General features: G+C 35.7%; 2 protein-coding genes across 6 annotated transcripts in view; one reads left to right on the top strand and one right to left on the bottom strand.

Moving 5' to 3' along the window:
- Positions 1–13,424, bottom strand: part of glt1d1 (glycosyltransferase 1 domain containing 1) — a 30,434-nt gene extending 17,010 nt beyond the window's left edge. The window contains exons 1-7 of one of the 5 annotated variants that reach the window (XM_042730046.1): positions 13,310–13,406; positions 13,154–13,202; positions 12,532–12,683; positions 11,340–11,445; positions 9,342–9,393; positions 7,659–7,695; positions 7,471–7,527 (exon numbers count right to left, since the gene is read on the bottom strand). In XM_042730046.1, the coding sequence (XP_042585980.1) occupies positions 7,471–7,527; positions 7,659–7,695; positions 9,342–9,393; positions 11,340–11,445; positions 12,532–12,683; positions 13,154–13,202; positions 13,310–13,319 (463 nt within the window). In that variant the 5' untranslated portion in view covers positions 13,320–13,406. Of the gene's footprint in view, positions 1–7,470; positions 7,528–7,658; positions 7,696–9,341; positions 9,394–11,339; positions 11,446–12,531; positions 12,684–13,153 lie in introns of all 5 variants that reach the window. The other 4 variants (XM_042730047.1, XM_042730049.1, XM_042730045.1 and 1 more) reach the window with 4 other exon arrangements.
- A 4,218-nt stretch (positions 13,425–17,642) lies between these two features.
- The window catches only part of LOC109080340 (solute carrier family 15 member 4-like), a 56,671-nt gene continuing 46,528 nt past the window's right edge, over positions 17,643–27,785 (top strand). The window contains exons 1-5 of the mRNA XM_042730041.1: positions 17,643–17,801; positions 18,060–18,669; positions 21,468–21,760; positions 23,048–23,189; positions 25,033–25,110. Of these exons, the coding sequence (XP_042585975.1) occupies positions 18,097–18,669; positions 21,468–21,760; positions 23,048–23,189; positions 25,033–25,110 (1,086 nt within the window). The 5' untranslated portion in view covers positions 17,643–17,801; positions 18,060–18,096. The remainder of the gene's footprint in view (positions 17,802–18,059; positions 18,670–21,467; positions 21,761–23,047; positions 23,190–25,032; positions 25,111–27,785) is intronic.

Here is a 27,785-nt window from a genome sequence, read left to right as displayed (position 1 = left end):
ACCTTTTTTGTTCTCTGCTTTGAAGTATATTCATTTATCCACAAGAGGCACCATCACGTTTTATTACGGATCTAAAAGAGCATGCATGTCACCCTGAACCAGAGCACTGTCACTGCACCAGTATTTGAATGCAAACAGATGATCAAACAAATTCAGCTCAAGATAAAGTGTGACGTCTGATTTCAAAGGCTCTGCAGCACTGGGGTGCAGTCTAAATGTTTAGCTAAAGAAAGTAACGGCAGGACTAATAACCACGCTAAAAGTAGTTCAGCAGCTAGATTAGCCTTCACTGCCAAATACTGCACTCCACCATGTGGCTGCAGGAAAAATAGGCTTTACTACATCCTCGAAACTCTGAACACACAAGAAAATGAAATATTTATGGGGATTACATTTGTATGGAAGACGTTTTAACTTGTAATAAGACACTGATTAAAAAAAGGCTTACTATTCCTGCAGACTTACTTAAAAATTTATATATTATGGTAGCAAGCATATAAATGTCCATGGATCTTTAATAATAATAATAATAATAATAATAATAATAATTTAATACAAATAAAATAAATAATAAAATAATAGATGTTCACATTTCTTTTAAGGTTTTAACTCTATTTGCTTTCACTAAATCCTTTTAAATAGCCTTATGTTGTGACTGATTTTTTTTAAAGATATTTCATTTGTCCATTAATATGTGGCCGTAGAAATGCTAAAAATATTCCATTTGTCTCTTAATTAATATGTGTATACAGTATATATATATATATATATATATATATATATATATATATATATATACACACACACACACACACACACACTAGATGGATGGATAGATAGATAGATAGATAGATAGATAGATAGATAGATAGATAGATAGATAGATAGATAGATAGATAGATAGATAGATAGATAGATAGATAGATAGAGATATTCAGCAACATCATGTATATAATAGCAAACTGCTGTTTTCAATAGTTTCAGATGCAGTTTACAATGTCCAAAGTGCTCATCTACAATTTTTGACACTACATGGGATAGCATTAATTTCACTATATCTGTCCAATTATTCACTATTCACACTATTTGTATCGCTAAAACAATGTCTGATTTCTAAAAGATTCGCAGGCTCCTTGCATGCTGTGAATTTGCAAACTCTTTCCCACAGTAACTTTAACTTTGAAGTAAGTCCACAGATGCCTTTGGTCGTGTGCTCTAATCTAGTGTTAGAGGATTTGTGCACGAGAGTGGTTTACGGCGGATTACAGCCATCTTCAAACAAGACGGCGGGGGAATATGTCCTCCACTTCCCTGTAAACAACTGCCTTCCACATCACTCCTGTCCAATGTTTTTAGACCTGTGATGGATAGACTGACTGATATATGAATGCTCTCTATCTATTCTTTTATCATAGTTCTGCCTTCAAGCAGTGGCTGATTTGTAGCCACGCTTGACAATTTTCTGTAGTCTCTCTGCAGGATCGGTTAAGAATGCCTTGACAATTTCTCTGATGTACTTGAGAAGGAAATATAATTACCGCAGGATGAATTACACCTCAAAGGTTTAAAAAATAAAGACAATCTAGTGGCTTTGCCCATATGTGTGAGTGCAGTGGAAGACAAGTGTCTTTTCTAAAGTTTTAGATCTAAGGGTTCACATGAAAGGAAAAGAGGAGGATATAAACAAACAGGCCTGTCACTGAAGGTGGGGGAAAAACTAAAGGCAAATCAAGGCAAGAGCAGTGTGTCTCTCCAGAGGGAGGAGAATATTCATCTTCACGTGCCACAGAAACTGATATGGACAAACTGTAAGATGTGCGCACAATGTTTTCCCTATTACCTGTCTTCCTCATCCCCTTACCTTTTTTTTTCTTCAGCCTGCTTTTGATCATAAAGAGCAACTTTAACATGATTGCTGTTGTTAATGTTTTAATGGGTGACTTTAACGTATTTCTTTCTGTAAAAATAAGAGCCATAGTTAAGTAAACCGACTGCTATTAAATTGTAAAATACATTTTAAACATCATACTAAAAAATATTTTTAAAAGGGTCCACACTACACTAAGAAACTGTTTGTCACATTTTATAGCTTTTTAAATTTTAAATCATTCATACTCTGTTCATCAGTGCATTTGTGAACCCTGTCTAACAGTCTAATTATGAAATTATTAAAACATTTTGTAAATACATAAACATTTCACCACTTTTTCCTCTGACATGAAGACAAAACACAGACTGTAAACAAGCTTTAGAGAAAGAAATTTATAATTTTGGATAAAGCTGCTTTGAAACAATGTGCAGTGGAACTATATAAATAAAACGGACTTGAAATAAACCCTTTGGCATCACAATCTGGGATTCATTCCTCAAAAGCCATGGCTTCATAACCTAGAGTTAAAAGCAGTGCTAACTATATTTTACAAACCTTATGTGTGTCATTTTGCCCAAACTGGAGTTCATAAAAATAAGACGCACTGCCTCTAGTCGAAGAAACTATGAGATATCCTAAACAGGGTCATTCCTAGGCTCCTATGTGGCCCAGATTTATATGGCCCATAAGAAACACATGAGTAATACAGAGTACTATAAAGTGTGTTCTAATCACTCAAAGATTACTGGACAATTGGTTAGGGTTAGAACTGAATAACACCAGCTGCACTGAGCATCGCTTTTAGCTTTCCAAATGATTTCATTAAAGTCTTCCACAAAGTCTAACTTCTCAACACCAAGTGAATTAATAAAGGGGTCTCTGTCTATGTTGTTCAGCTGAATTTGTATTAAATTGCACCTTTTATCCTGGTTTAGGATTAGGTTAGTGAAAATGAGTCCTGACTTTTAAGATTTGCATAGTGTGTGTTAACAGACCACTGAATTGGGAAACACAGAACCACTTCAAAGCGTTCATTTTGTGCCATATACTGTATATCAGGGGAACAAACGACACTGGGAACAAGGAACATATCCTTCCTTCTAAACTAGTTTGAAAATGAAATCAGAAGCATTTTTCAAAGCAGTATGTAGCAACTTTTGACCAATTGAGCATGTTAAAACCTAGTTTTAATATACACTGCAGCTTATTCAGGCCAAGAACAGTCCACATAAAAAGAAAGAGACAGTTTTACGAACATGTAAAGTGAATTACCAAAGTTCACTTTGTTTTTACATGCTGTTTATGGAAAATGGATTTTCAGTTTTTATGATAAAGTGATAAATGCAAGGTTCAAAATTTGGGCAAACATTTTTTGTTTATATATCAATATGACCAGAAAAAAAAATACTATTTATTTTTATCACAAATATTTTTGTATTATTATTAAACAAAATACTAAACAAAATAAGAAATATTATTGTAATAGTTGACAAAATAATTTAGTAATATTTATTACAACTGTAAAATTACAATTCTAATATTTATGGCCGTCTTACTTTTCTTCATTTTCAAATGTTAAACCGTCAAACTTTTATCCTTAAGAAAATAAACACAAGAAGCCCCTTAAAGTTCCTCTTTTGTTTTAAGCAGCCGATTTATAAGCTCTTCTCATTACAAGCATGGAAAGGCACATACTGCATTCCCAAATGCATGTTTTAAGCAAACTCAGATCAGATGCAAAGATGGAGTTTGTGAGGAGCAGCATTTACTGTGAACCAAGCCGCTCCAAAACACTGAAAACACTGGATCATAAACTGCATGCGTGTAAATGAACACAGTGCCATTCTTTCCTCTAAAACACGCAGCACATATACTGATTTAATTAAATGGCAGCCTTTGCGATTTGAAAATCGCACCAAAGCATTTCACAATTTCTTTTTATTTTGATTAACCATATCCCTAATTTGAACTACTCTTTTATATATAATATTAATCAATAAACACATCAGATTACACCATTGACCTATTTCAGATTAATCACCACTGCAAAAATGTGCTTTTCAACCTAGCGTAGCAGAAAAGAGACTCATGAGGAGTTCAGTGACCTAGTCAAAAAACACCCTTCACAAGTTTCTCTGAATTATGTCTTTCCACTAACATCAACCCCTGGAGCTATACTTAAACCTCCAGACAGCTCAAAGCCTCAGAAAAGAATAAAAGAAATAAAACTTCACTCTTCTCACTCACATCTGAGCACACTAAATCGTCTCTGCATCAGGACCTCATTTCCCATGAGCCCCTGCAGGCGTGACTCTCATCATCACCCAGTGCTATGAGGGGGTCGATACAGCACAATCCCAGAGGACCACCCAGATCTTCTCTGTCATGTGAAAACCCTCTCCACCTAAAAAACTTTGACACAACTATAGACCTCCAACCTAGGTATGATCCAGAGATGACATCTTAGCTATCCTATCATCCACTTCAGCATCTACTCCGCGTGGTAGGGGGTCAGAGCACCTGCTTTGATAGAGCTGCAGAGGCTTGTGTCGACTGATCTCAGAGCGGTGGCACCAGCCACATGGGTCTCCACAAACAAGCATGGGCTTATGTAGAGATCAATCTTCAATGCGGAGCAGCAGGCACACTGGAGCAGATTACTCCGACACGCCAGCGCATGAGCTCAGGAGAATGGATTAGATATTCTGGGCCTTGAATCAGTCTCTGTACATTTAGCTTTTTACAGAGTAAGGCAGCATGTGCCTAGGAAGTGGGTCTTTTCATTAGTGATGGACCGATATACAGCAGCCCCAGAAGTCTGAACGTCACTGCATTAGATATAAAATACTAAATCGCATCTGAAAAAAATAAATAAATAAAAATTACACATTAAATAACTGGAATAATAAATAAAATAATAAATGGAGGTTGTGGGGGGCGGACACATACACAGGGTTATTTGGCAAACAAAAAAAGAAAATTCTTTTCCTTGAAACTAACTAGTAATGTATCTGCCATTGCCATTAGCCCTTGACAGGCTCAGACTACAGATTATGGTGGGATATATGAAACACTAATAACAAGAAAGGTTACTCACTACAATATAGTGCAAACACATGTAACATTTAGGATGCTTTTGATATCAAGTTTTGCTGGTTAGCTTTGTCCTTGACAGGGTACAATCTAAAATGTGAAATTTCTGAAATTGTTTTGTTCAAAAGAAATAATTGTAAATTAAATACTAGAAAAATTTATATAAAATAGGAAATATACAAAGAAAGTTTAGGACAGAAAACTACAGTTCAGTTCAATTAACAACAACAAATACATTAAAATGGTCCAAGAACTGGTAACTTAAACAGGGTTCGTGCAAAATAAAATTCCAGGACTTTCAAGGACTTGCACTACTTCTTTGGATTTCAAGGACTAAAATCAGATCTCACTTATTAATCAATTTTGTTATTATCTTTCAAATTCTAATAAATAAACTAATAAAACTAAATGGTACAAATAAAGTGCAGCACATGAAATGAATGCAATGACTGTGGCAACTTTAACATTTGAGAGAATACTATGTTGAAAATATTCCTTATTCAAACTGATTTTTTTTTTCATGAATATATGATTTGACCTGAAGAATGAAAGCTGTATCATACACTTGGAAAATTATGAGCTTTATCACGCACATAGACACTAGGGGTGTGACAAATATTTGTCTTTTAATCACAAAAAGTAAAACAATGCCATTGTATTTTAAAATGTTTTAAATAATCTAGTGCTTTAACTAGTGATTATTTTGGTAATCAAGTAATCTACTGATGATTTTGACAAGTGAGTAATCTGATATTTTTAGTAATACAAATAGAACTAAGTGGAAAAACAGGCTTTAATATGACTATATTTATATATAAAGTAACGATGAGGCAATAATACTTGGCCTCAAATAAATTATCAATACCAAGTACATGGTTTTATTGAACAACACTGTTAAATACATAATGTAATATGCCTATGTTATAACAAATATCTGCAGAGGGCGCCAACGGCCTGGTGATGTTTCATGTGATTCAATGACGTTTAAACTTTTAAATTTTAACATTTGGCCACATGCAAAGTAAGAAACTTTTATTTTAAAATCACAATGTACAGTAAATCACATATTTAGAAATTTGTTGATGCATTCTCCTGTGTTGGCATAGGTTCAAATGATTTACATTACAAACATTCAATTCATGAACCCTGGCACATTTTTATAATGTTGATATAGGTACATATTGCTGGGTTTTTATTACGTTGCTTCAGGTACGTATTGCGGCGGTTCAGAATTCAAATACCCGGGGACTGTTGCTAAAAGTTAATGCTCTATCGTGTTGGAAATATGCCCCACCCAACCCTAAACCTACCCGATAGTGTTATCAAATGCAAAACTGATATAAAAACGCATTTGTTGATGCATTTCAACTTCCTTATATGCAGATTTGAACTGTTTTGTTAATCTGCGGTTACACAGGATTCAAACCAGAGCTCATCATCCCCCAAAAAGTCCGTCTCTATACTCCATGAGCTACCAGCAAATCTACCATTTGTGAAAACCCACAGATATAAAGCTGGATATGTGTGATGCGAATGTTCAAATGCATCAGTTTTCAAATCTCCCAGCATATTAATATTGTTTTGAAGTCATAACATGATATTCTTCAAATAATTGTGCAAAAATTACGTTTTATTTATCGAAACTCTGTAAATTAGTGTGAAAAGGAATAAAAGGTGTCAAAAGTTTTTCTGTCTCTAGTGTCTAGTATTTCTTTTGGAAACTGCAGTGATGTAGTTATTGGTACGTATTTCGCGTCTCGCCAAAAAGTGTCCCCAGGTACGTTTATGCCATGAGACCGGGTAGTACAAATCAAGTGAGTTTTCCCAGATGAACGTTAAGCAACCCAAACTCACCACATATGCAGAGGAAGAGTTTAGCCACTTTCACACATACAGTCTTTACTGCTAAATTACCGTTAAGAGATCATGTGTGAACATGACCTTTTCAAAAATCCCGGTAAATTCGTTCCGGCAATCATATCATTCTCATTGAGATGACATGATTACTCTGAAAAAACCCGGCACGGTGCCAGAGAACTTTAAGCCCCGATTATTGTTTTTTAATATATATATTTTTGAACAAATAAATGCAGCCTTGATGAGCATTAAAAACATCTTACCTCAAAGTTTTATATGGTATATCTGTGAGAATAATCTGCAAAACTGTGATTTGACTGTGAAGACATTTTTGCACTTATCTACAAAATCAACAAACCTTTTTATCAGCTATATGAAATGTGAAGAAAGTTAAACACTCTGTTAAACACTCTGACCAAAAAACAAACCCTCCAAGTACAGAGAAATGATGGATTAAATGTTTAAATCACCAATTCATAATATCATATTCATCTCAAAGCTTTTGAGAGGGATGATGATAAATGCATATGTCAAGTTATTAATCAAATGGGGTCTGAAAATCCATCTAATCCTCTTCTACCTGTATGTCTATCATAATTTTAATGATGTGGCCCACTAAGTGGAGAGCAGTAATTGTGAAGGTGTTGCACCTGTGCTGTGTAAAAAATCACTCCAGCTGAAATGTGATGCCACTCTGGTCTCAATCCCTGGAAACACATGTAGACATTTAAATAATTTAATATATTTAAAAAATATTCAAAGGTCTTTCAAAAATGCATTTTGGCCCACTACTTTAACAAAATGCCATCAGGAAACATGAAGTATTAATAAACTCTACCTTGAGGCTGTACATAAATCTTCTTGCTCTCACATACCTGGAAGAAATGGTCAAGAAATAAATGTTAGACCCCTACTGGACATTTTTAGTAGTGTAAGATGTGCGTTTCCAACCTTTTGACAAATCAATTTTCATGACTTCACTGGTTCATGTTTACTGGGGAAAGAAATGTTAATAATAATTATTATTATTAATTATAACTTTATTTATTTTGACTCATTTTAAATATTAATATTACTTTATGAATGAGTTTGCTTTTTCACATTTTTAATTCACTGATTTTTTTATAAGGTTTTGTGACCCTGGAAGCTCTGCAGGTGAAAATAAAACTAAATGTCAACCATTAGAATTTCTCTTTTTATGGTAATAGAGTTAATACATGTTCAAAGTTCATGCCCAGAACATGCTCTTGGCTAATGTAATAACCATAGACTGGTAATATCAGAACATTTCTGCTGAAAAAAATCTCTGTGCAGCACAGTGAATCCATGATTTGCATAAATCACTACCAGTAGAAAAAAAAAACAATACAGCAGCAGAAAGGTAATAAAAGAATAATATGTAAATGGCTGGCTGAGATAAAATAAATAATTTCACACAGATGGAGGGGAGATTGTCTGGATGTTATCAGTCCTGGGAGAGGGAGACCCCTGGTGTGTGTGACAAAAACAGAGACATCCTGTTTGTCTTGATTCCACATGTGTGTAATGTGTATCCGGGGTTTCATTGGACGAAAAAACATTTGTAGCCCTTAAATCCTTTTGTATTATTTATAGCATCAGCTAGTACAGAAGTCATCTGTCTCTCTCCTTTTTTTCCTCTTATCTAACCCATTAGAACCATAAATACTGGCATTTTTATTACCTCATTTACTCAATATCCTTTCAATGTGCCTATACTTTAATTGTAATTAGGACATTTCTACTACATACACTAGATTTCAAAGTTTGGAGGTGGTAAGATTTTTTATTTTTATTTGTTAGACTTCTCTTACGTTCACCTAAGCTGCATTTCTTTAACTAAAAACACAGTAAAAACAGTAATATTGTGCAAAATTTATTACAATTTTTATTTGAATATATTAAAAATAGAATTTATTCCTGTAATGCAAAGCTGAAATATCAGCTTCTTTACTCCACATGATCCTTCAGAATTCATTCTAATATTCTGATTTGGTACTCAAGAAATATTTCTTATTATTATCAACGTTGAAAATAATTGCATGTCTAATATTTTTGTCAAAACTGTCATACATTTATTTCAGGATTCTTTTATGAAAAGAAAGTTTAAAAAAATAGCATGGGTTTGAAAGAGTGAGTGTCTTTACTATTAAGATTGCACAATTTAATACATTAATCGCTGAATAAAAGTATTTCTTTCTTAAAAAAAAAAATTCTTAGTGACCTCAAACTTTTTATTAGTGTACATCTTTTTTTAATTATGGCATTTACAAAAGAGTACCAAAAAGAACCACACCTCATGCACAATGGGACCACAACATTCTATCTTGTGCAACAAAAAGACAACACTATCAATTATAATTTCACATTACTCTTTACTGCACTCTGAACAGCAGCTCATTTACAGTACATGTATTGAAAAGATTCTTTACAGCTGCTGAAAGTGTCAACAAGCCATAAGAACCCAGAGCTGTAAACTCTTCTGTAAACTAACATTTCTTACCAAGAGCTCCTCGGCACGTTCTTTCAGTTTATCAGTGAACGCCACAGCAAACCTGAGTGTGACAGAGAGACAGAGATGAAGAAATTGAGTTGATATCTTTAACATGTAAAGAAACATGAAAAGTCTGATTTCTGCACTGGTTTGTACTAGTGAGGTTCGCCCCAGTGACTACGTTCAAACGTTTTCATTTCACTCCAATTCCACACTTTCCCAGACATCAAAGCTGTCAGTGGCCACCAAAAATCTGTAAATCAAACAAGTCAAGCCACGCAAATAAAAGCACCGCAATACAATCCCTGACCCTGAGTAACACTTAAAATCAGGATGATGAAGAGGAGAAAGGTGAAGCTATAGTGGAGTTTTTTAACATTAAAAAAAAATCATAAATTATATTGTAAGCATAAAAATGGTTAAAAGTTAAATAAAAAACATAAATAAATATATATATATATTTTAGTAAATACTTGTATTTTAAATGTGACCCTGGTGTTTCTTTGTTTTACTTTTCTCAAAACGTTTTAATTACACTTTACATCCCAGATTTTCAATTTTTCAGGTTCTGCCTTTTGGCGCTCTCTCTATTTGTATTTTGTTAAGAAAAAAAAAGTCATATAGTTTGGACTATGCCTCTGTCTTGCTTTCAAGCCTCATCCTAAAGCTCCCTTTATTCAAACTCAAAACACACGCACATACATAAGATATAAGGTCCTCTTTGATTTTTTTGGGGAGATGTGCTAACAATGATTTTTGAATAAAGAAAAAGCATACAGAGTGTTGTTATTTTTTCAAATTATTGCAACTAAACCCCAAGGGTTTCCTTACATCCCCTCTTCATCATCCCCTGTCCCTCGTCTCTCTTTCAGGAGATGTGAAGGTTAGTCAGTAACGGCAGCAGCAGGGGTTCTTCTCTGGGAGATGTGTTTGAAGTGGAAGGCTCTTATCGTTCTTATGCTCCCCAGCGTCAATTATTCCCTTAAGACTGTCAGAAGGGTGTGAGTCTGCCTGTACTAATCAAACAGATCACATGAATCTATAACACCTGGCTAATGAATTGAAACCAGAGCTGGCAGGCTTTGGGTACAGACTCAGTCTATTACAGATGAAAAAGAAAAAGAAATACCATATAATACCTGATACTATCAACCTTTTTAGGCCAAGGGACTATTGGAGGATAAAAAGAGAAAGCAAAAACAGAGGGTCTGTTACACTGCTGTTCAAAATTTTGGGATCAGTACAAGTATTTGTCAAAATTTAGATACATTACGATTTTTAGATGTTTTAATGTATTTATTTATTCAAAAATACATTAAAACAGTAATATTGTGAAATATTTTTACAATTTGAAATAACTGTTTTCTATTTAAATATATTTAAAAAAATATTTTTTTTTTTCTTCCTGTGATGCAAAGCTGAATTTTCAGCATCTTTACTCCTGTCTTCAGTGTCACACGATCCTTCAGAAATCATTCACAATATGCTTATCCAGACCACTTTATCCAGTACAGATTAGAAGACTAATTAAAGACTAATCTTAGAAGCAGAGATTAACAACATACTAGTAAGCTTATATAATCCTCTTTCATATTGTTCACGTACAATTAAAAATCCTTTATTTGCCCCTCGCTCCAAAACTGCCCAACTTCCGTAGAGCACAAACTTTTTGAAGAATGATGACTCAATATTTCAAGCTTCAAAAAGATGCAAAAGCACCTTTAAAGCATCATAACTTGTCCATAAAACTAGTTTTCTCAAACCATAAGAGTTTTTATGTGAGAAACAGACAGATTACATTTTCAGTTTCATGGAAAAGAACAACCAGTACATTCTTTAATATCTCTTCTTTTGTGTACCACAAAATAAAGGAAGTCATACAGGTTTGGAAGGGGTCATAAATGACAAAATTTTCATTTCCGGTCAAACTATTGCTTTAATTATATCTGACTAGAGCAGAGAAGCAGGATAAGCGTCGACCTTCATCAAAGACAGAGTAAATTTGACCTGGCCTTGTGCAGAACTTCCTCCATCACAGCTCGCTTGTGCTCATCTTTTACGTCCTCGTTGACATCCGTCCCTCCAAACACCACCCCAAACGGCACTCTAGCATCTGCAGGGAAGTGAAAATACACAACTAAGACAAATCCCTTATTTCACTTATTCACCTCCTCTGAAGTTCAACTTTTAAATCCTTCGAGTGAGCAAAGTCTTTGAGGCATGAAACAGTGTGTTTATCTTGCCAGAGGGGAAAGTAGTCAGCCAGAGAGTGGACATTTCGGGACATGACTCACAAGAATGCTGTATCTGAGGGTGCTGAGAGAGAAGTAGCCTTCATTCTGTGAGTGATGCACAATTTATCAGTCAACGGTCAGTTTTCTAAATTAACACCACAAATAGAGGAAGCTGACAATATATCATATGATAAAAAATCATTACAAATACTGTAAATGTCGGGATAGCATGGTACAGCGATAGCCTCAGATGGTAATACAATGGTACTCTGGTATATACTATGGTAATAAAATGATTACCATCTCCATATGCAAGAATATTTAAAATAAAACCATGGTGCATGGTATAAAAACGGTAATATCATGGTACTTTTTTGTACATGTGGAATTTCAGTCATGACATAATAAATACTTATGGGCTACAAATATGCATCTAAATATAAGGCATTGTTAATAAATTTAAAAAAACAATTCACTGCATCAATGTTAAAATGACTGATATCGTTAAGCCAATAAATATTAGTATACTGTATTACTTTTTGCGTGTAAGATCACTGCAAAGGTAATCTAAATGTTAAAGCAGGCAGAAATTAGAATGGACAATTTAATATCAAATATTAGTCCATACCAAAAAATAAAATAAAACACTAATAATTGCTGATAACTGATATGGTAGCAATATAATGTATATCCCTAAACAAAATACTACTATAAAACGTATTGTTTAGTGTGCAAGTAGCTACTTCCCTTATATCTACCACCAGTAAAGTCATAAATTGTGTGATAGAGCTCAAAAGTGGAAAGTAAGAATAATGAGACAAGATGCATGTACAGTATGTGTGTGTGCAGGCATGGCTCTGTGGTGCTCCACCTCAGTATAAAATCAATTGCATATACAAGATGCTCTCACTAATATGGTGAAACTAACATATGCATGTATTTTTGAGAGGCCGGGGATGTGTCACCTAAAAGAAGCCTGCCTCCTTTGAAAAGATGAATGGCCAGCGCAGCTTCGAACCGTGGCTCTTGCTTCATCAGGGATGATACATCAGAGGCCGAGCTGAACTCTCTTGTATCACACAGTACACAAGTATGTCCTGCAGCCACGATATGATTCCTGCAACCCAAACACACACACACACACACACACAAACACACACACACACACACACACACACACACACAGTGTATAAATCAGCAACTCTGTAACAAATTGCCTCTGAGTCTGAGCTGTTCTTGAATAACACCCCTTACAAAAATTCTGTGGCTGTATCATAGCACAATGATTTAATACCATGATACATCGATCTCCAAGAATACCATGATTTTACCATGGTAACGTTACATGTCCAAAAACATGGTACTTATTTGAACAACAGCGCCAAAAGAAAACATTATGTGCATTATGTAGTGCAATACGTGACATATAAACTAGTAACTGTTACGTTGATTTAAGACGCTAAATCGCTTCAGAAGAAAAATGATCGCCTTACAGGGTTAATACTACTAGCATAAGCTCTTTTGTTGACTTGAGAATCAATAGAGGACTGGTACTTCCTGGTTTCGTTAATCAAACAGCAATGTTACCTTATTCTTTCGGCTGTGGTACAGTTCCCTGTTTTGGGGCTGTTTGGTGCTAAGAAGAGCACGCGCATTTCAGCGTGTGACGACAAAATGCTGACGCTAATAAAAATTGAGAGCTCGCCTGCCAGCAGACAGACAATAATACAATCCTGACCTGACCTCTGTTCATGTCATGTTGTCGCGTCAGAGACCAGCCTCCCGGACACACACACACACACACACACACACACACACACACACGCGTGGCGTTTATTTTAGCACTAGTCCGTTTCAAATGAAGACCCTCCGGAAACACGGAACTATAGTGTGCGAAATTAAAAAAGATAACATGTGACACCCAATCATATCTAAATATATTAGTGTGTATATTAATAATTTAGAGTGTACAAGATCTGTGTGGATTGTGTAGCAAGGAAATGTTAGATAGTAAATAGACTATATCCCTAAAAGATATAGATAGCATTACATAGATAGAAAATTAATAAATATATAAATAAAGAACTTGACATGGTAATTACATTTGTATTACAATGTTATTTATCAAATTACCACAATATCAATATTTGATACAATCACGTCAAACTTCCTTTTGCTAAAGTAATACTAACAGTCAAAAGTTTGGATTGTTTTTATTCATTTATCTAGCCTTTTTTTTAAGTTCAAGGCTGCATTTATTTTTGATAAAAATGCAATAAAAAACAGTAATACTGCTGATTACATTTTATCCGGATTACCAGATTCCAAATATTAAGTACATGTAATTAGATTATATTACGTTTTAAAATGCTTGTAATCAGATAACAGTTTTTGGATTACATGATTTTCACACAATGGCAGTACATTTATTGATTCTTTTTTTCTTTTTTCTTTCTTTCTTTATTTTTAAATTTTTTTGTAAAATATCATTCTACCATACCATCTATTATTCTTAATACAGAATGGCTATGTAAATGTCACGTCTATAAATGTATAGCCTACTGCTATGGTTTCAAGGCCCCCTAAACATCAGTGACTCGGGCCTCACCCTGATCGCGTTCCCCCTCAATAAAAATGTGTCCCGGGCCCCCTCTCCCTCGTTGGGCCCTTGGAATCATCCTTTCTATTTTTAGCATTCAGTCATTTTATCTTGATTGGTTTTTATTTTCTAATAATTTAATTTGTTTTCAAGTAGTCACAATACATTAACTAAAATGAGTAATCTAATAGATTACATTACTAACTAAAATTTTTGTCATGTAGTTTGTAATCAGAAAATTACACTATATTGACAAAGCAAAAACAGAATTGTCACAACTTCGTAAATGTATTAAAAATAAAAAATAAACTGAAATAAGTACTTTGCATAAGTATGCCTATTCATACCCTTAGCTACTGTAAATATTTAGCTGAAGCGCTTTTACAGTCTCAAGTCTTTTTCGTTTGATGCGACAAGCTTTGTTCATCAGCATTTGGCAATTATCTGTCATTCTTGTCCTCCTCTCTTCACCTCTCAAGCTCTGTCGGGTTGGATGGGGGCAGACATATATTTTCAGCTTTCTCCAGAAATATTAAAATGGGTTCAAGCTCAGACTCTGGCTGGGACACTCAAGGACATTCACAGAGTTGTCTATAAGCCACTCTTGTTGTGTACTTAGCGTCACTGTCCTGTTGGAAGGTCAACCTTCAGCCCAGTCTGAGGTTCTGAATGCTCTGAACTGGGTTTTCATTAAGGCTTTCTCAGTATTTTGGTGCATTGGGCTTTTCCTCTACTCTGATGAGTCCCTCAGTTCCTGCCACTGAATAACAGCCCCACAGCATGAGGCTGCTACCAGCACACTTTACTTTTGGGACGGTACTCTGCAGGTGATGAGGAGTGCCTGGTCTCCTTCAAACATGATGTTTGGAATTAAGGTTCATCAGACCAGAGAATCTTGTTTCTCAGAGTCTGAGGGTCCATTAGGTGCTTTTTTGCAAATTCCAATTGTGTTTTTATGTGTCTTCCCTGAGGAGAGGATTGAGTTTGGCCACACTGCCATTAAACCCAGATCAGTGGAGTGCTGCAGTGGTGTTTGTCCTTCTGTAGATTCCAGGTTCTCCACATATGATCATGGAGCTCAACAAGTGACCATCAGGTTCTTGGTCCCCACTCAAACCAAAGCCCTTCTCCATCAATTGCTAAGTTTGGCCAGGAGGCCAGCTCTAGGAAGAGTCCTGGGCCCTCATTTATCAACAGTGCATTCGCACAGATGTGCGTAGTGATTGTGTAAGCACGGTTTCACTCAAGGTGTGTGATCTACCAACTTGTACTTATATGTAGGAATGTGTGTAAATATAAGGACAAAATATAGAACCTTTTCTACGTACTGTTGATAAATGAGGCCCCTGGTTGTTTCAAACTTCTTCCATTAAGGGTAATAGAGACTACATGATTCTGTGACCTTTCAGTGAAGCAGAATTTTTTTCTGAACTCTTCCCCAGATGTGTGGCTTGACGCAGACTTATTTTTGAGCTCTACAGGTTGGTTTTTTTGCTGTAATGTGCATTATCAGCTGTTAAACCAATTAAGATGTGTGTGTCTTTCCAAATCATACCCATTCAATTGAATTTGTCACAGGTTAACTTCACTCGAAGTGTAGTAACATCTACAAGCAATATGAATGCTCCTGAGCTAAATTTCAACTGTCCCAGATAAGAGTATGAATACTTATGCAGTGGAATCATTTAAGTTTTTTATTTTTAATAAATTTGCAAAGATGTTAAAAAACTGCTTTACCATTATGGTGTATGGAGTGTAGATTGGTGTGGAAAAAAAGTAATTAAAAGCAGTTAAACATAAAGACCGAAAAAAAATGAAGGGGTATGAATACTTTCGCATGGCACTATATATATTCTTTGTCATTGATATGTATTGCAGTTTGCTTAGTAGTAAGTAACAGCAAACACATAACCCAAGTCTTGTAGTCAGTCTCTTGAGGGAGATGAGCTGTGAATGAGGGACGTGCTGACTTTCATAGTGTTATCATGCCACAGCAAATTGCCACTGGCACTTCCTTATAGTGCAGACCGTTTGAAATTGAGTTCATGAATTTCATACATTTTAATGGGTCTGAATGAGGAAAGAAGGCTAAAGTTCTGAAAGTTTTATTCACCTCTTGATCCTTAAAAATCTGTCAGCTGTATAAAGCCGAGCAGCTCTAGCAGATCTGTGTGATCTGTCAGTCCACATAACTGACACTCAAACACTTTTTTTTTATTTATTTATTTTTTTTACTTTTGATCAAATTCATTTAGGAGTTCAAAGGTTCAGGTTAATCATTCATGGAAATAATTAATGTTGATGACAAGCAGTGATGTTGGAATATATACAATTATGTGTATAGAACTTTTTTTTTCTAAGAGATGTAAGCATGCAATTATTCAGAAACATGTTTTTTTTTCTAGGAGGTGTATGCACATATTTTAAAAAGGTTTTAACAAAAATCCACAAATTACAAATGTGTGTGAATAGAAACAAAACATTTATTATAAATGTTTAATAACTAAATTCATTATGAATCTAATTTAAAGTACTGTAGTTCAGCCAAATATTTGCTATTTATTTACTCATCCTCACACCATCCGCAATGTCCAACAGTTCCATCCAATTACCTGTAACATTATTTCCTATAATCTCAGGCAACGGGGAATATCAAATATTGTTCTACATAAAAAAATTTGAGGGTAACATAAAAGATTTCAGTATGCTTGCAAATTAAATGTGCTATTGTCACTAACTGGAAATTTATATCAATTCAACAATAGTTTTTTAGTTTTCTATCTATCTATCTATCTATCTATCTATCTATCTGTCTGTCTGTCTGTCTGTCTGTCTGTCTATCTATCTAGCTATAGGGAAAAAAATGCTATAGATGTCAACATATGTTTCTAAGAAGTACTGTATACGCACAAACTATTTAAAAAAGGATGTGAATCTTTCTATAAACAAGACATTGATAAAAAAGGTCAATAAATAAATAAATGCATTATTAATCTTTTTAAATTAGATTCATAATGATTCATAATCAATTTTGACCATGCCCATAACATAAGAATATATACAATTATGTATAAAACATCCTGGAATAATACGGATGCCCTGGAAAACATAATAGAAACATAATAGAAAAAAAATGCCAGAGATGTCATTTTTTCTCCCTCAGCGGTATTTGCACAAATTAATTAAAATGCAAGGAAATGCAACACCCACAGGAAGTTAATGTGCAGAAATGATTGGCTGCAAGACTATCCAATAGAATAAACCCTTTATTTCTCCTTTACCCAATCAGTAGTTGCCATTGGCATTCTTGCCAGTTGATTGACGCTCAACTCTCCGCTTTGTATATAAAACGATCAACCTGATACTCCTCACTGGCACGCGATAAGCGCCTCCAGATGACGCTGAGATCTAATGACTGCGCTGTGGGCGTGTCTCTTGACGCTTTTGAGTGAACCGGGTGTCACGCGGTAGTATTGTGACTTGCTGTTTACCTTCAGAGCCGACAGCTAACGTTGAGCTTCAGACTTTTAGGAATTTTAACTAATATTTATAATAACATGTATCCCGAGGGCACTGGTAAACACGTCGCGGGCTGACCATAGATAAATGTGGAGCAGTGCTAAGTGTTCAAGAACGGTATGTTCACTTACGTTTGTTGTTAGCTTGTTTATTGAGTAAAATATAGTAGTTGCTGACATCATGTTAGAGGGCTTTCATGTTGTTTTATTGTCGGTTGAAATATACATATAAGTCAATATAAGCCTAAGAAATGCGTGTCAGTATTTTATTTGGACTCTCGTGATTTATTTCCTGAATTTCCATTATTGCGTCATGTATAGTTTTGAGGTATCACGTGCTTTTAAAATAATGCCAGTTGTTTTGTTGTTGTTCTAGGTTTGGATTTTGGTCTTGAGAAACAGCATATCAGGCCATGGCTGGCAGGGGTGTAAACGAGAGCACTCCCCTTTTGGACAACTCTGTGGCTTCAACCAGATCAGAGTCAGTGTTTAATGGCAGGAGACTGGCCTGTGCTGCCATACTGCTGGCAGAGTCTCTAGAGCGGATGGCCTTCTATGGCATCACCTCAAACCTGGTGCTCTTCCTCAACAGCGGCCCCTTCTATTGGGAGGGCACTTCGGCCAGCCAGGCCCCCTTGATCTTCATGGGTGTCACTTATTTGATATCGCCTTTTGGTGGCTGGCTGGCAGATGCGTTCCTTGGCAAGTTCACAACCATAGCCTTGAGTTTAGTTCTATACCTGATCGGGATGCTGCTTTTCCCTTTTGTGGCCAACGACAACACCAGGACCTCTCTGTGTGGAGAAGAGATGGCATTTCCAGTGCAGCCGGCAGAGTGTTTTTCTGAAAATGGGACTGTGCCCGCCAATGTGACCTGCATGAATCGGCCGTCCTACTGTAGGCCTGCGATCTACAGTGGTCTGGTGCTGGTGGCCGTTGGCGTGGGAGCTGTGAAATCAAACATCACTCCATTCGGGGCAGATCAGGTAATGCAGGGCTTTTCCAAATGGAGGTGCTAGGAAGGGAGTGCTCTGGGTCTGTGGAGAAGTTTAGATAAAAAATAAATTCATTAAAGAAAATAAATGTAAAAATCAAATTAAGTAACTGTTCATATTTAATTTGAATAAAATAAATAAATGAAAATACATTTTAAAAATTTAAATAATACATCTAACAGTACAGTACTCTGGTGAGTCTAAAAAACATAATGTAACTTTAAAAATATATATATTTTTAAAATAATATTTTATGCTTATTTATAATTTTTGTTTCCAGAGTCTTTATACATTTAAATATATAGCAGATTTTTATTTTATTTTTTATTTATTTATTTATTTTTTGGCATATTTGGGGGATCTGTGGCATCTAAAAGACTGAAACCCCTGAGGTAGCATAATTCACTACAACTGAAGAGTTGTCTAAACTTTGAGTAGGTTCAAATCTCAAAGGGCACAACCTTGGATTGATTCTCCGAGCAATATTTTCTACTATGTCTGGCTTTTATGAAACTATAAACGATATTAAGACCTTTGACATGCTTGCTGGTGTTTGTTCTTTTGGATGCTTTAGGTAAACCCTGGCTGGTGCTTTCTGTAGATACAACGAGTCACTGCTTTTGTAGTTTAGAGAGTTTATTGTGACTTGTTTTTCTTTTATTTTTAGGGAATTTGTAGCGTTTTCTCACTTTTTGTTTTAGGAACACAAAAGAAGAAGTTTTGCTCTGTCCATTTGCATTGTGGGCTGGTCATTTTAACCTTCTAAAGGATGCAAAAGTATCATTCTGTCAAGTCATTCTGGATGCATATTATAGCTTTGTGCAACAAATTTTATTTTTATTCTTACTGATAATCTTCCTTGCAAGTGGGGGCTATAAACTGTTGTGACATATTGTCAATGAATTGAAATGGAGAGTGGATCTATTAGATTATTAAACATTCTATTTGTAAATTATTGTGAAAAGATGTTAAAAAAAGCACAAATCAGACATTGCTGTGTCTCTCATGAATGCACCAGTGAGAGACAGGGTACATAAACTGAATATAGCTCACAAGTCATATAGACCACTTTTATAATCCATGTTACATTTACTTCACTCTCCTATTCCTCATTCACTTTCAATATACTGTAAAAATAACCTTTTGTGTGACACACAAGATAGTCATACAGGTTTGGAATGAAACAAGAGTGACTAGTTTTACCTAACATTGTCATGTCTTAAAAGGAGCTTTAAATTAACAAATGCAATAATAGTAAACTGAGAATTTAAAACACTCAATCTTATAAATCAGTGCTTTATTACTTAAGTATGGGTTTCTGCATTTCGGAAAGTGCTATTGTGGTTCCCTTGGCAACAGCCGTTTTGTGAGGCTTCCTTAAATTCGGACACACCTCTGGGCACTTTCACTTCACTTATTAAATGACAAGGCACATAACACACATTTCTGAGGTACTTTGAGTCTGATTTAGCCATGTGGCTTACAAAGTGACTTGTGTCACAAGATCGAAATTCTTAGGCTTTTTGATGAAGTGACTTCTACGGTCACTGCTAAGGTCTGTTTTTCAGATTTGGTTAGAACAACTAGATTGCTATCTGCAAATTGAATGTGTTGTATTGTTGAGGAGAATTAAATGCTGAAGAAATTCAGTGATGTAATGTAGGTTGAGTCACACCAAGCACAACCAAACATTTCTTACAATGTGCAAAAACATTTATACAAAAAAATAAAATAAAATAAAAATCCTTCCTTTTGTCATGCTTTAGCACTCATTAACCAATTTCACCTGATTACATGACCTCTCAGTGACGTGAAACTCTACAGTAGCCCTGTACAATGGGTAATATCCCTGTTATGAATGAACTGTAAGGAAATAATTTGCTAAATGACTAATTAGAAACCCCATATGATGATGAGCAAGACTTGTGTGTTACACATACTGTAACACACAAAATGAAACTAACAACTTAGGAAGTAAAACTGACATCTGTCTTTGTTGGTTTATCTGTCTGCTTGACATATTTTTTGTTTTGTTTTCTCAGTTACTTGGTCTACTGGATTATTTGACAAGTTTTTGGAAGAAAATAAAAACCCAAGGCTTATTTTGCAATGTGGATGACTTGGATTAGGCTAGTGTTGATGTCTGTTGACTTGCTTCCTTGTTGTCATATGATCGTCATGTGTTTTTAGATTCAATAAAGAAATGAACTGCAGAATGTGCCATCTGGTTATCATTGTGGGGCATACAGTAGATCTCATTTAAACATTGAGGACATGAATGAACTGAAAACTGGCTTACAAGTTACAGTATATTTACACTTTTCCCAAAATTGGTGGATCTAGATCTCTCATTGTATGACTACAGCTGCATGTTTTTAGCTTTTTGAAAGCAGACATCTCTTTAGAACAGCATGTGCATGCACTTGAGAAGAAACGTCACACAAGTTTATAAATGCATTTAGTAAATTGCAAATCAGTACTTGAATTAAATGAAGAATGTGGGTATTGAGTGTTGATGTGCTTATTGACAGTATTTTCTAACGTCATGCAAGTCAAAAAGATACCACGTTTTTCCATCTGGAATTTATGTTTGTGTTATTATTGCCTGTGTTTGATGCTGAACCAGTTATAGTATTGGTTATTATGGATTTAAAAGTGATTTGATTATTAAAATAAGAAGAATTTTCAGTCAGTTGTTCCTGTGCACTTAAAACTAATAAAACAAGTAAATAAAAATGAATCAGTGATCATAAAGTTCACACGTGTATTTGTGATGTATGTCTTTACAGGTGAAGGATCGAGGTCCGGAGGCAACGCGGCGGTTCTTTAACTGGTTTTACTGGTGCATTAATCTTGGAGCGATCTTCTCGCTGGGTGGAGTAGCCTATATTCAGCAGAACGTTAGCTTCTTTATTGGCTACATCATCCCTGCCGTCTGCCTCGGGGTGTCCCTCATCATCTTTGTTCTGGGTAAAACGGTGTTTATAACAAAACCTGCAGACGGCAGTGCCTTCAGCGACATGTTCCGGATCCTGGCTTCGGCCCTCTGTGGACGCGGGCCTAAAGAACCAAGTCTGCTCAGGTGAGGGCCACATTTACTTAACAAAGAATCCAGATGAAATGAACCTTGACCTTGCTTACTTTCTTATTTCATATTCCTGGTTTTGTTGGACATCATTTAGGAAATAAAGTTATGACCGAAAACTGGGTCTACGGTCGTTTTTATGCGACACTTAGAATTTATTAATATGTATGTGAGCGGTGGCTACGTTTAAATCTCACGTCAGGTCTCAGCTTGTGTGTGCAAGTTTTTGAGTTAGCCTGAACTTGCGTGCAGCATAGTAAATCTGTCAAACATTTGTATAATAATGGCATTTTGTGAGGGGAACTAAATAGGCTATGTTTATAATTTATGTTTATAATATCTATAAATGTTTTATTATATCAACTGGTGTGTGTATATATATATATATATATATATATATATATATATATACATACACAACATATATGTAGTTGTTTGCAAGTTTATGGGTTTTTGCCGTAAGATCATCAATTTATCTTTCATGAGATTACTTCCTCTTTTTGGCTGGGTTACATTTCTCCATGTTATAGAGTCTAGGAGCAAGGCTTCCAAACTGTGAATTTTTAGAGGCTTGATATTCAAATGCTGATTGTTTTCAGCCATCACATTTATCAACGTACAATCATTTGTACGATAGGATTGGCGGAATGCTAATGTTTCATGAATCACAAGTAAACCCTGTCATAAGTTTGTGTGCTCGGATCTGCGCTCAATTCTATGTTAGGTTGATAAGTGAGGCCCAGTTTGAGTATTGGTTTTCTTTTTCACTTCCTAATAATGAAAAGATGTGTTTTGATATAGCCTAAGTGCAGCAAAAAGAAAGTTTTGCAGTAATTGCATATTCGGAAAGTATAAAAAAAGTTATGTTTATAAATATTAATTCTTAAACTTAAAAATAAATGTGGCTATTAGTCTTTACACAGTCTCTACTGTGTAAAATGGTTTTGGTTTGTTAGATTGTAAATTTATGCAGTTCTTTCGTGGGAACCTCCACTCCAGATTCAGATGACTCTATTAGTCTGTAATGTTATCCCTCATCTTCTTCTTTGATCCACCTCTCTTGTCTGTCTCGTATGTTGAGGTGCTATTCATTGTGTCTCTGTGGCATAAGTTACTGCCCTCTCTCTAAAATCAAAGAACAGGCGCTTCATGAAAAAACATGATGTTATTATTTTTTAAGTTGGCCAAATGCTTGCTCCTTTATTTCGTTATTTTTTTGTAATTTCTTTCTCAAACACAGATGTACTTAATGAATGCTTGTTAAAATCCTTGTTTCCCCCGCAAGCCAAAGCCATCTCTACTGGATGGCGCTAAGGTGACGTACGGTGGGCGATTTTCAGAGGAGAAGGTGGAGGAAGTGAAAGCGCTGGTTAAAATACTTCCTGTTTTCCTGGCACTCATTCCGTACTGGACTGTCTATTTCCAGGTAAGGTTTTTATGGGTAGGTGTACTACGTCTGTCAGTTCTGTTATGTCAGTTATAGGTCCTCAAAAATAGGGAAATGTACCAACAATGTATTTTTAACCTTAATGTACTGTAGTTGTGATGGAGGATGAATAGGACATTGCATAGGTATTTTATTAGCTTGACGTCTCAGGGTGTCTCATACAGAAGGAGAGGCATGGTGCTGATGAATGGTGTCGTTGGCATGTCAAATACAAGTGATGGATGTTTATAAGCGGAGATTTTGTCTGTGACGTATTAAGGTTTGTCCCATTTGGAGCCTTTATGGGATGGGTGGGTTCAAAGCCCTTGAGCAGACAGGTGCTTCCTTGAGGAACTTTATATGAGCCTTGCTCAAGGTAATGCAGAAAGGACAAGCAATAAAGACTGGGACATCTCTACTACTAAAGCAGCATTCCTTCAACAGCCGGCGAGGGGACCGTAACCGCTGAATTTATGTCACCTTACCACAGAAAAACAGAGGTTGTGTGTCAAACCACTCATATAGTTTGTCAACATTTCCATGTTTAAATATTTTCAAGGTCTGTCTCTTTCATTTCTGCATTTTACAACCACCTTAGTGAAATTTTCAGCCATTTTTCTTTTCTTACTTCCCCCACAGAACACACTTAGATTATCGGAAAATGCTTGTATGATCTAATGGACATTAAAGTGTTCAAAAAATGTTTTAATTCGTAACAATTCGTTTATTAAGAGAATAAAGAAACAGTTTGTATTATAGTGTATCTAATGGATCTAATATTCGGACACATTACAGGAATCATACTGTACCTATCCTTTAACTCATGTATTTAAATAATGCCAAGAAAAGGTTAGCAAGAATCTCCTGCTGATGTTTAAAGTAGCGGGCAATGAAAATGGTTTGTCAGATTTCCAAAGTTGAGTACAGTAGGTCTGTATTCATGAGCTGTTACTTGCTGAAAGTAAGTCATTTCCTTGTTCCACTATTTGCACAATTATGCATATGTTAATGTTTTTCAACTTACTGCTCAGTATTCTAAGCTGCTTACTGTTGTATTAACAGGTCAAAGAACTACATATGCTGCTGGTTTCTCATGATAGAAAGAACACTAATAATAGTCTATTCATAGCAATTAAACTAAGACTAAATAACAGGACCAATGACATAATGTTGGGTTGCAGGACATGGGTTATAAAAACGACACTGTCCCAATTTTATCAGGATGTCTGGTCACCCTGATTGTTTTCTAGATCTTGACCAGTGGTAACAAAAAACCCTTATATTTATGCTGTAAAATTCTTCACTCTTAAGGTGCATTGAGTAATTTCCTGCAGCGAATGCAGCTTTTGTAGTAATGTTAAATTGCTGTGGAACTGTCGGGATAAGGATCATTGTTTCGTAGTCTACTGTATCTCACGTGAAAAAAAGATTCTCTTTCTCCAATTACGGTGAAAGGTCATCTTTTTGAGGCCCTGTCATCCCATATGTTTTGTCTGCTGAGACGCTTGCCAACTGTTAAAAGGTTATCCGACATTATTAGTCCTCTGGGCCTTAAATTAAGATTCGAGTAAAGGACAACGTCTCTAACTTTTCTGAAAAATTCCTAATGACTTTCTGCATGAATAGATATTGCAGAATGTCCCCGTGAAGCACCAAACTGCTTTTACTGGCTGAAATATTGCCACTTGCTATTTTCTTCCTCTGCCCTATTTCAAGTTTTAATCAATAGCAATATTCTGCAACAGTGTCTCCACAAGTGGTAAATGGATCATAGTAGGCTGGTCAGAACCAGTGCAGCGAGTGCAGCCTGCATGTTTATGTGTGCTGTTGTCTTTGCTTGCAGATGCAGACCACATATTATCTCCAGAGTCTCCATCTGACAATTCCTGGAGCCGATTCCAACTCCACAGAATCCCACTCGGTAAGAGAACAGCTGTTTCAGTGCCAATAATGTCAGATCATTTCCAAATTGGCCTGAAAGAAAAATATAATTGCTTTGTTAATGAAAAGTTCAATTATTAAAGTGGTTGGCCTCCTTTTTTGCCTGTGCTCTGGTCAATTTCCTCATCAGTTTTCCCATATTTCTTATTCTGCTGTGCTATTAAAAAGCAACAGTTTCAATGCCACAGATGTTTTCATTAATGATACATGTTTCCATAAATGAAATATGACTTTGTCAACAGGATTTTCATTTATTATTTTCATTAACCAGAAACAGTTTGATTAATTGTTAGGGTTAACAAGAGACTTTAATTTGGAATATTTTGGTGCAAGAAACGTTGAGTAACATTATAAGTGAATGCAACAGTGTAAAATACGGTATGTTTAAATGGCTTGTATTCTCAGGTTTAATTTTAGAGCAAACAGGATGCCTGTGGTGATGCCAGGTGCTTGTGATGTTTGTCTGGCTGTAGAGTAAAGGCTGTTTAGGATACTCTCTGGAGACTCTGGCACGCATGAGCTAGAGAAATCCTTTGAAAACCAGGGTATTAACTTCAAAACCATGACCCTCTCTAATCGCAGATTAGCACCCAGCACCTGCATTCTCATCTGAACTTGCTGTTTATTTGTTTTTGTGCGAGTGTGTGTGTGTGTGGGTGTACATGTATATGCTCTTCTAGGTAAGTGTGTCAGAACCTTCGCTTTGAATTAAATCCCCTCAAAACGGTTTCACAGTGACTAATCCAAAATCACGACTCCGGGGCTGTCTGATCAGCAATGACAATGCAGTCACATGTTGCTCTATGACCATGAAAATGCATAGACACAAATGTAACTGGATGAACAACTTGTGCATTTGTGTGTGTACGTGCCATTTCACGGCTGTCTGAAATGGAGTTTTCCAGAATTAGATTCAAAGTCACATGGTCAGGACAGTGGAAGTGCGAAACGACAATGGGGAAGTGAAAAAGACGTAATTGGCTGTGAAATAACAGCGCTAGAGAGTGTGACAACAGTGTCATATTGAAGAGACTGTTGTAAAGTACCTCATGCTCTTTAAATGTACATTTCCAGAGTACTTTTATAGTGGTTGTGCCATTTTCTGCTAACATTTAAAAAAAAAATGACATGACGAGAAAGCTATTTTTTTTTTTTTTTTTATGGGATTACTTCTTATAGATGGATAAGCTTATATTGACAGGTCAGATGGTCAGAATGTGTAGGCTACCACTTTTTCTGTGATGAATGAATAAACACAGTCCAGCATCTTTAAGCTTTTTGCCCACCACTAAATTATCAAAGGAGAAGCATTTCTCTTTGTCTGGTTTATAAGGAAGAAAAGTGCAGTGGTTGAAGAAGAGAAGAAGTGAACTTGTTGGAGACTGTTTTTCTGTAACTAGTCTATACAACAGCACTTGAAAAGAAAATTTGAATGCTGCTTGCCTGTGCAAAACTTGCTACCACATAATATTTATTTATTTGAAAGAATAGCTTTTTGTTTAAAAAGGCTGCATTTATTTGATCAAAAAAGCTTTAGAAAAGTTATATTGTGAAAAAATAGTACAAAACCAGTCTTAAAGGGTTACTCCATCCCAGAATTAAAATTTTGCCATTAATCACTTATCCCCATGTCGTTCCAAACCCGTAAAAGTTTTATTTGTCTTCGGAACACAATTTAAGATATTTTGGATGAAAATCGGGAGGCTTGAGACTGTCCCATAGACTGGCAAATAAATAACAGTGTCAAGGTCCAGGAAAGTATGAAAAGCATCGTCAGAATAGTCCATCTGTCATCAGTGATTCAACCGTAATGTTATGAAGTGACGACAATACTTTTTGTACACGAAGAAAACAAAAATAACGGTTTTATTCTACAATACCTCTCCTCTGTGTCTCTCCAAATCAGCGTAGCGCAATTTTGGCAATTCTGAGCAGTACGCAAGCGGCTTATGCTCTTCTGTGTCAGCCGCGTTGCATCGATGCGCTGTTTGTTTTAAAAACAAAGCATAAATACACTTAAAAAACTTACCTTTGTTGCGCGGCTGACACAGAAGAGCGTACGCCGCTTGCGTACTAGTCAGATTTGTCAAAATGGCGCTACGCTGATTTGGAGAGACACAGAGGAGAGGAATTGTTGAATAAAGTCGTAATTATTGTTTTCTTCGTGTACAAAAAGTATTCTCACCGTTTCATAACATTACGGTTGAATCACTGATGGCAGATGGACTATTCTGATGATGCTTTTCATACTTTCCTGGACCTTGACACTGTTATTTATTTGGCAGTCAATGGGACAGTCTCAAGCCTCCCTGTTTTCATCCAAAATATCTTAAATTGTGTTCAGAAGACGAACAAAGCTTTTACGGGTTTGGAACGACATTGGGGTAAGTGTATAATGACAAAATTTTCATTTTGAGATGGAGTATCCCTTTAAGTTGCATGGGTATATTTGTAGCAATAGCCAACAATACATTTTATGGGTCAAAATTCTCGATTTTTCTTTTATGCCAAAAATCATTAGGATATTAAGTAAAGATCATGTTTCATGAAGATATTTTGTAAATTTCTCACCTTAAATATATTAAAACTTTATTTTTGATTAGTAATATGCATTGGTAAGAACTTCATTTGGACAACTTCAAAGGCAATTTTCTC

The sequence above is a fragment of the Cyprinus carpio genome, chromosome B8, assembly GCF_018340385.1.
Source record: "Cyprinus carpio isolate SPL01 chromosome B8, ASM1834038v1, whole genome shotgun sequence".
Taxonomy (NCBI): Eukaryota; Metazoa; Chordata; class Actinopteri; order Cypriniformes; family Cyprinidae; genus Cyprinus; species Cyprinus carpio.
Note: the sequence above shows the minus strand (reverse complement) of the source record. Positions and strands in the feature narration are given on the sequence as shown.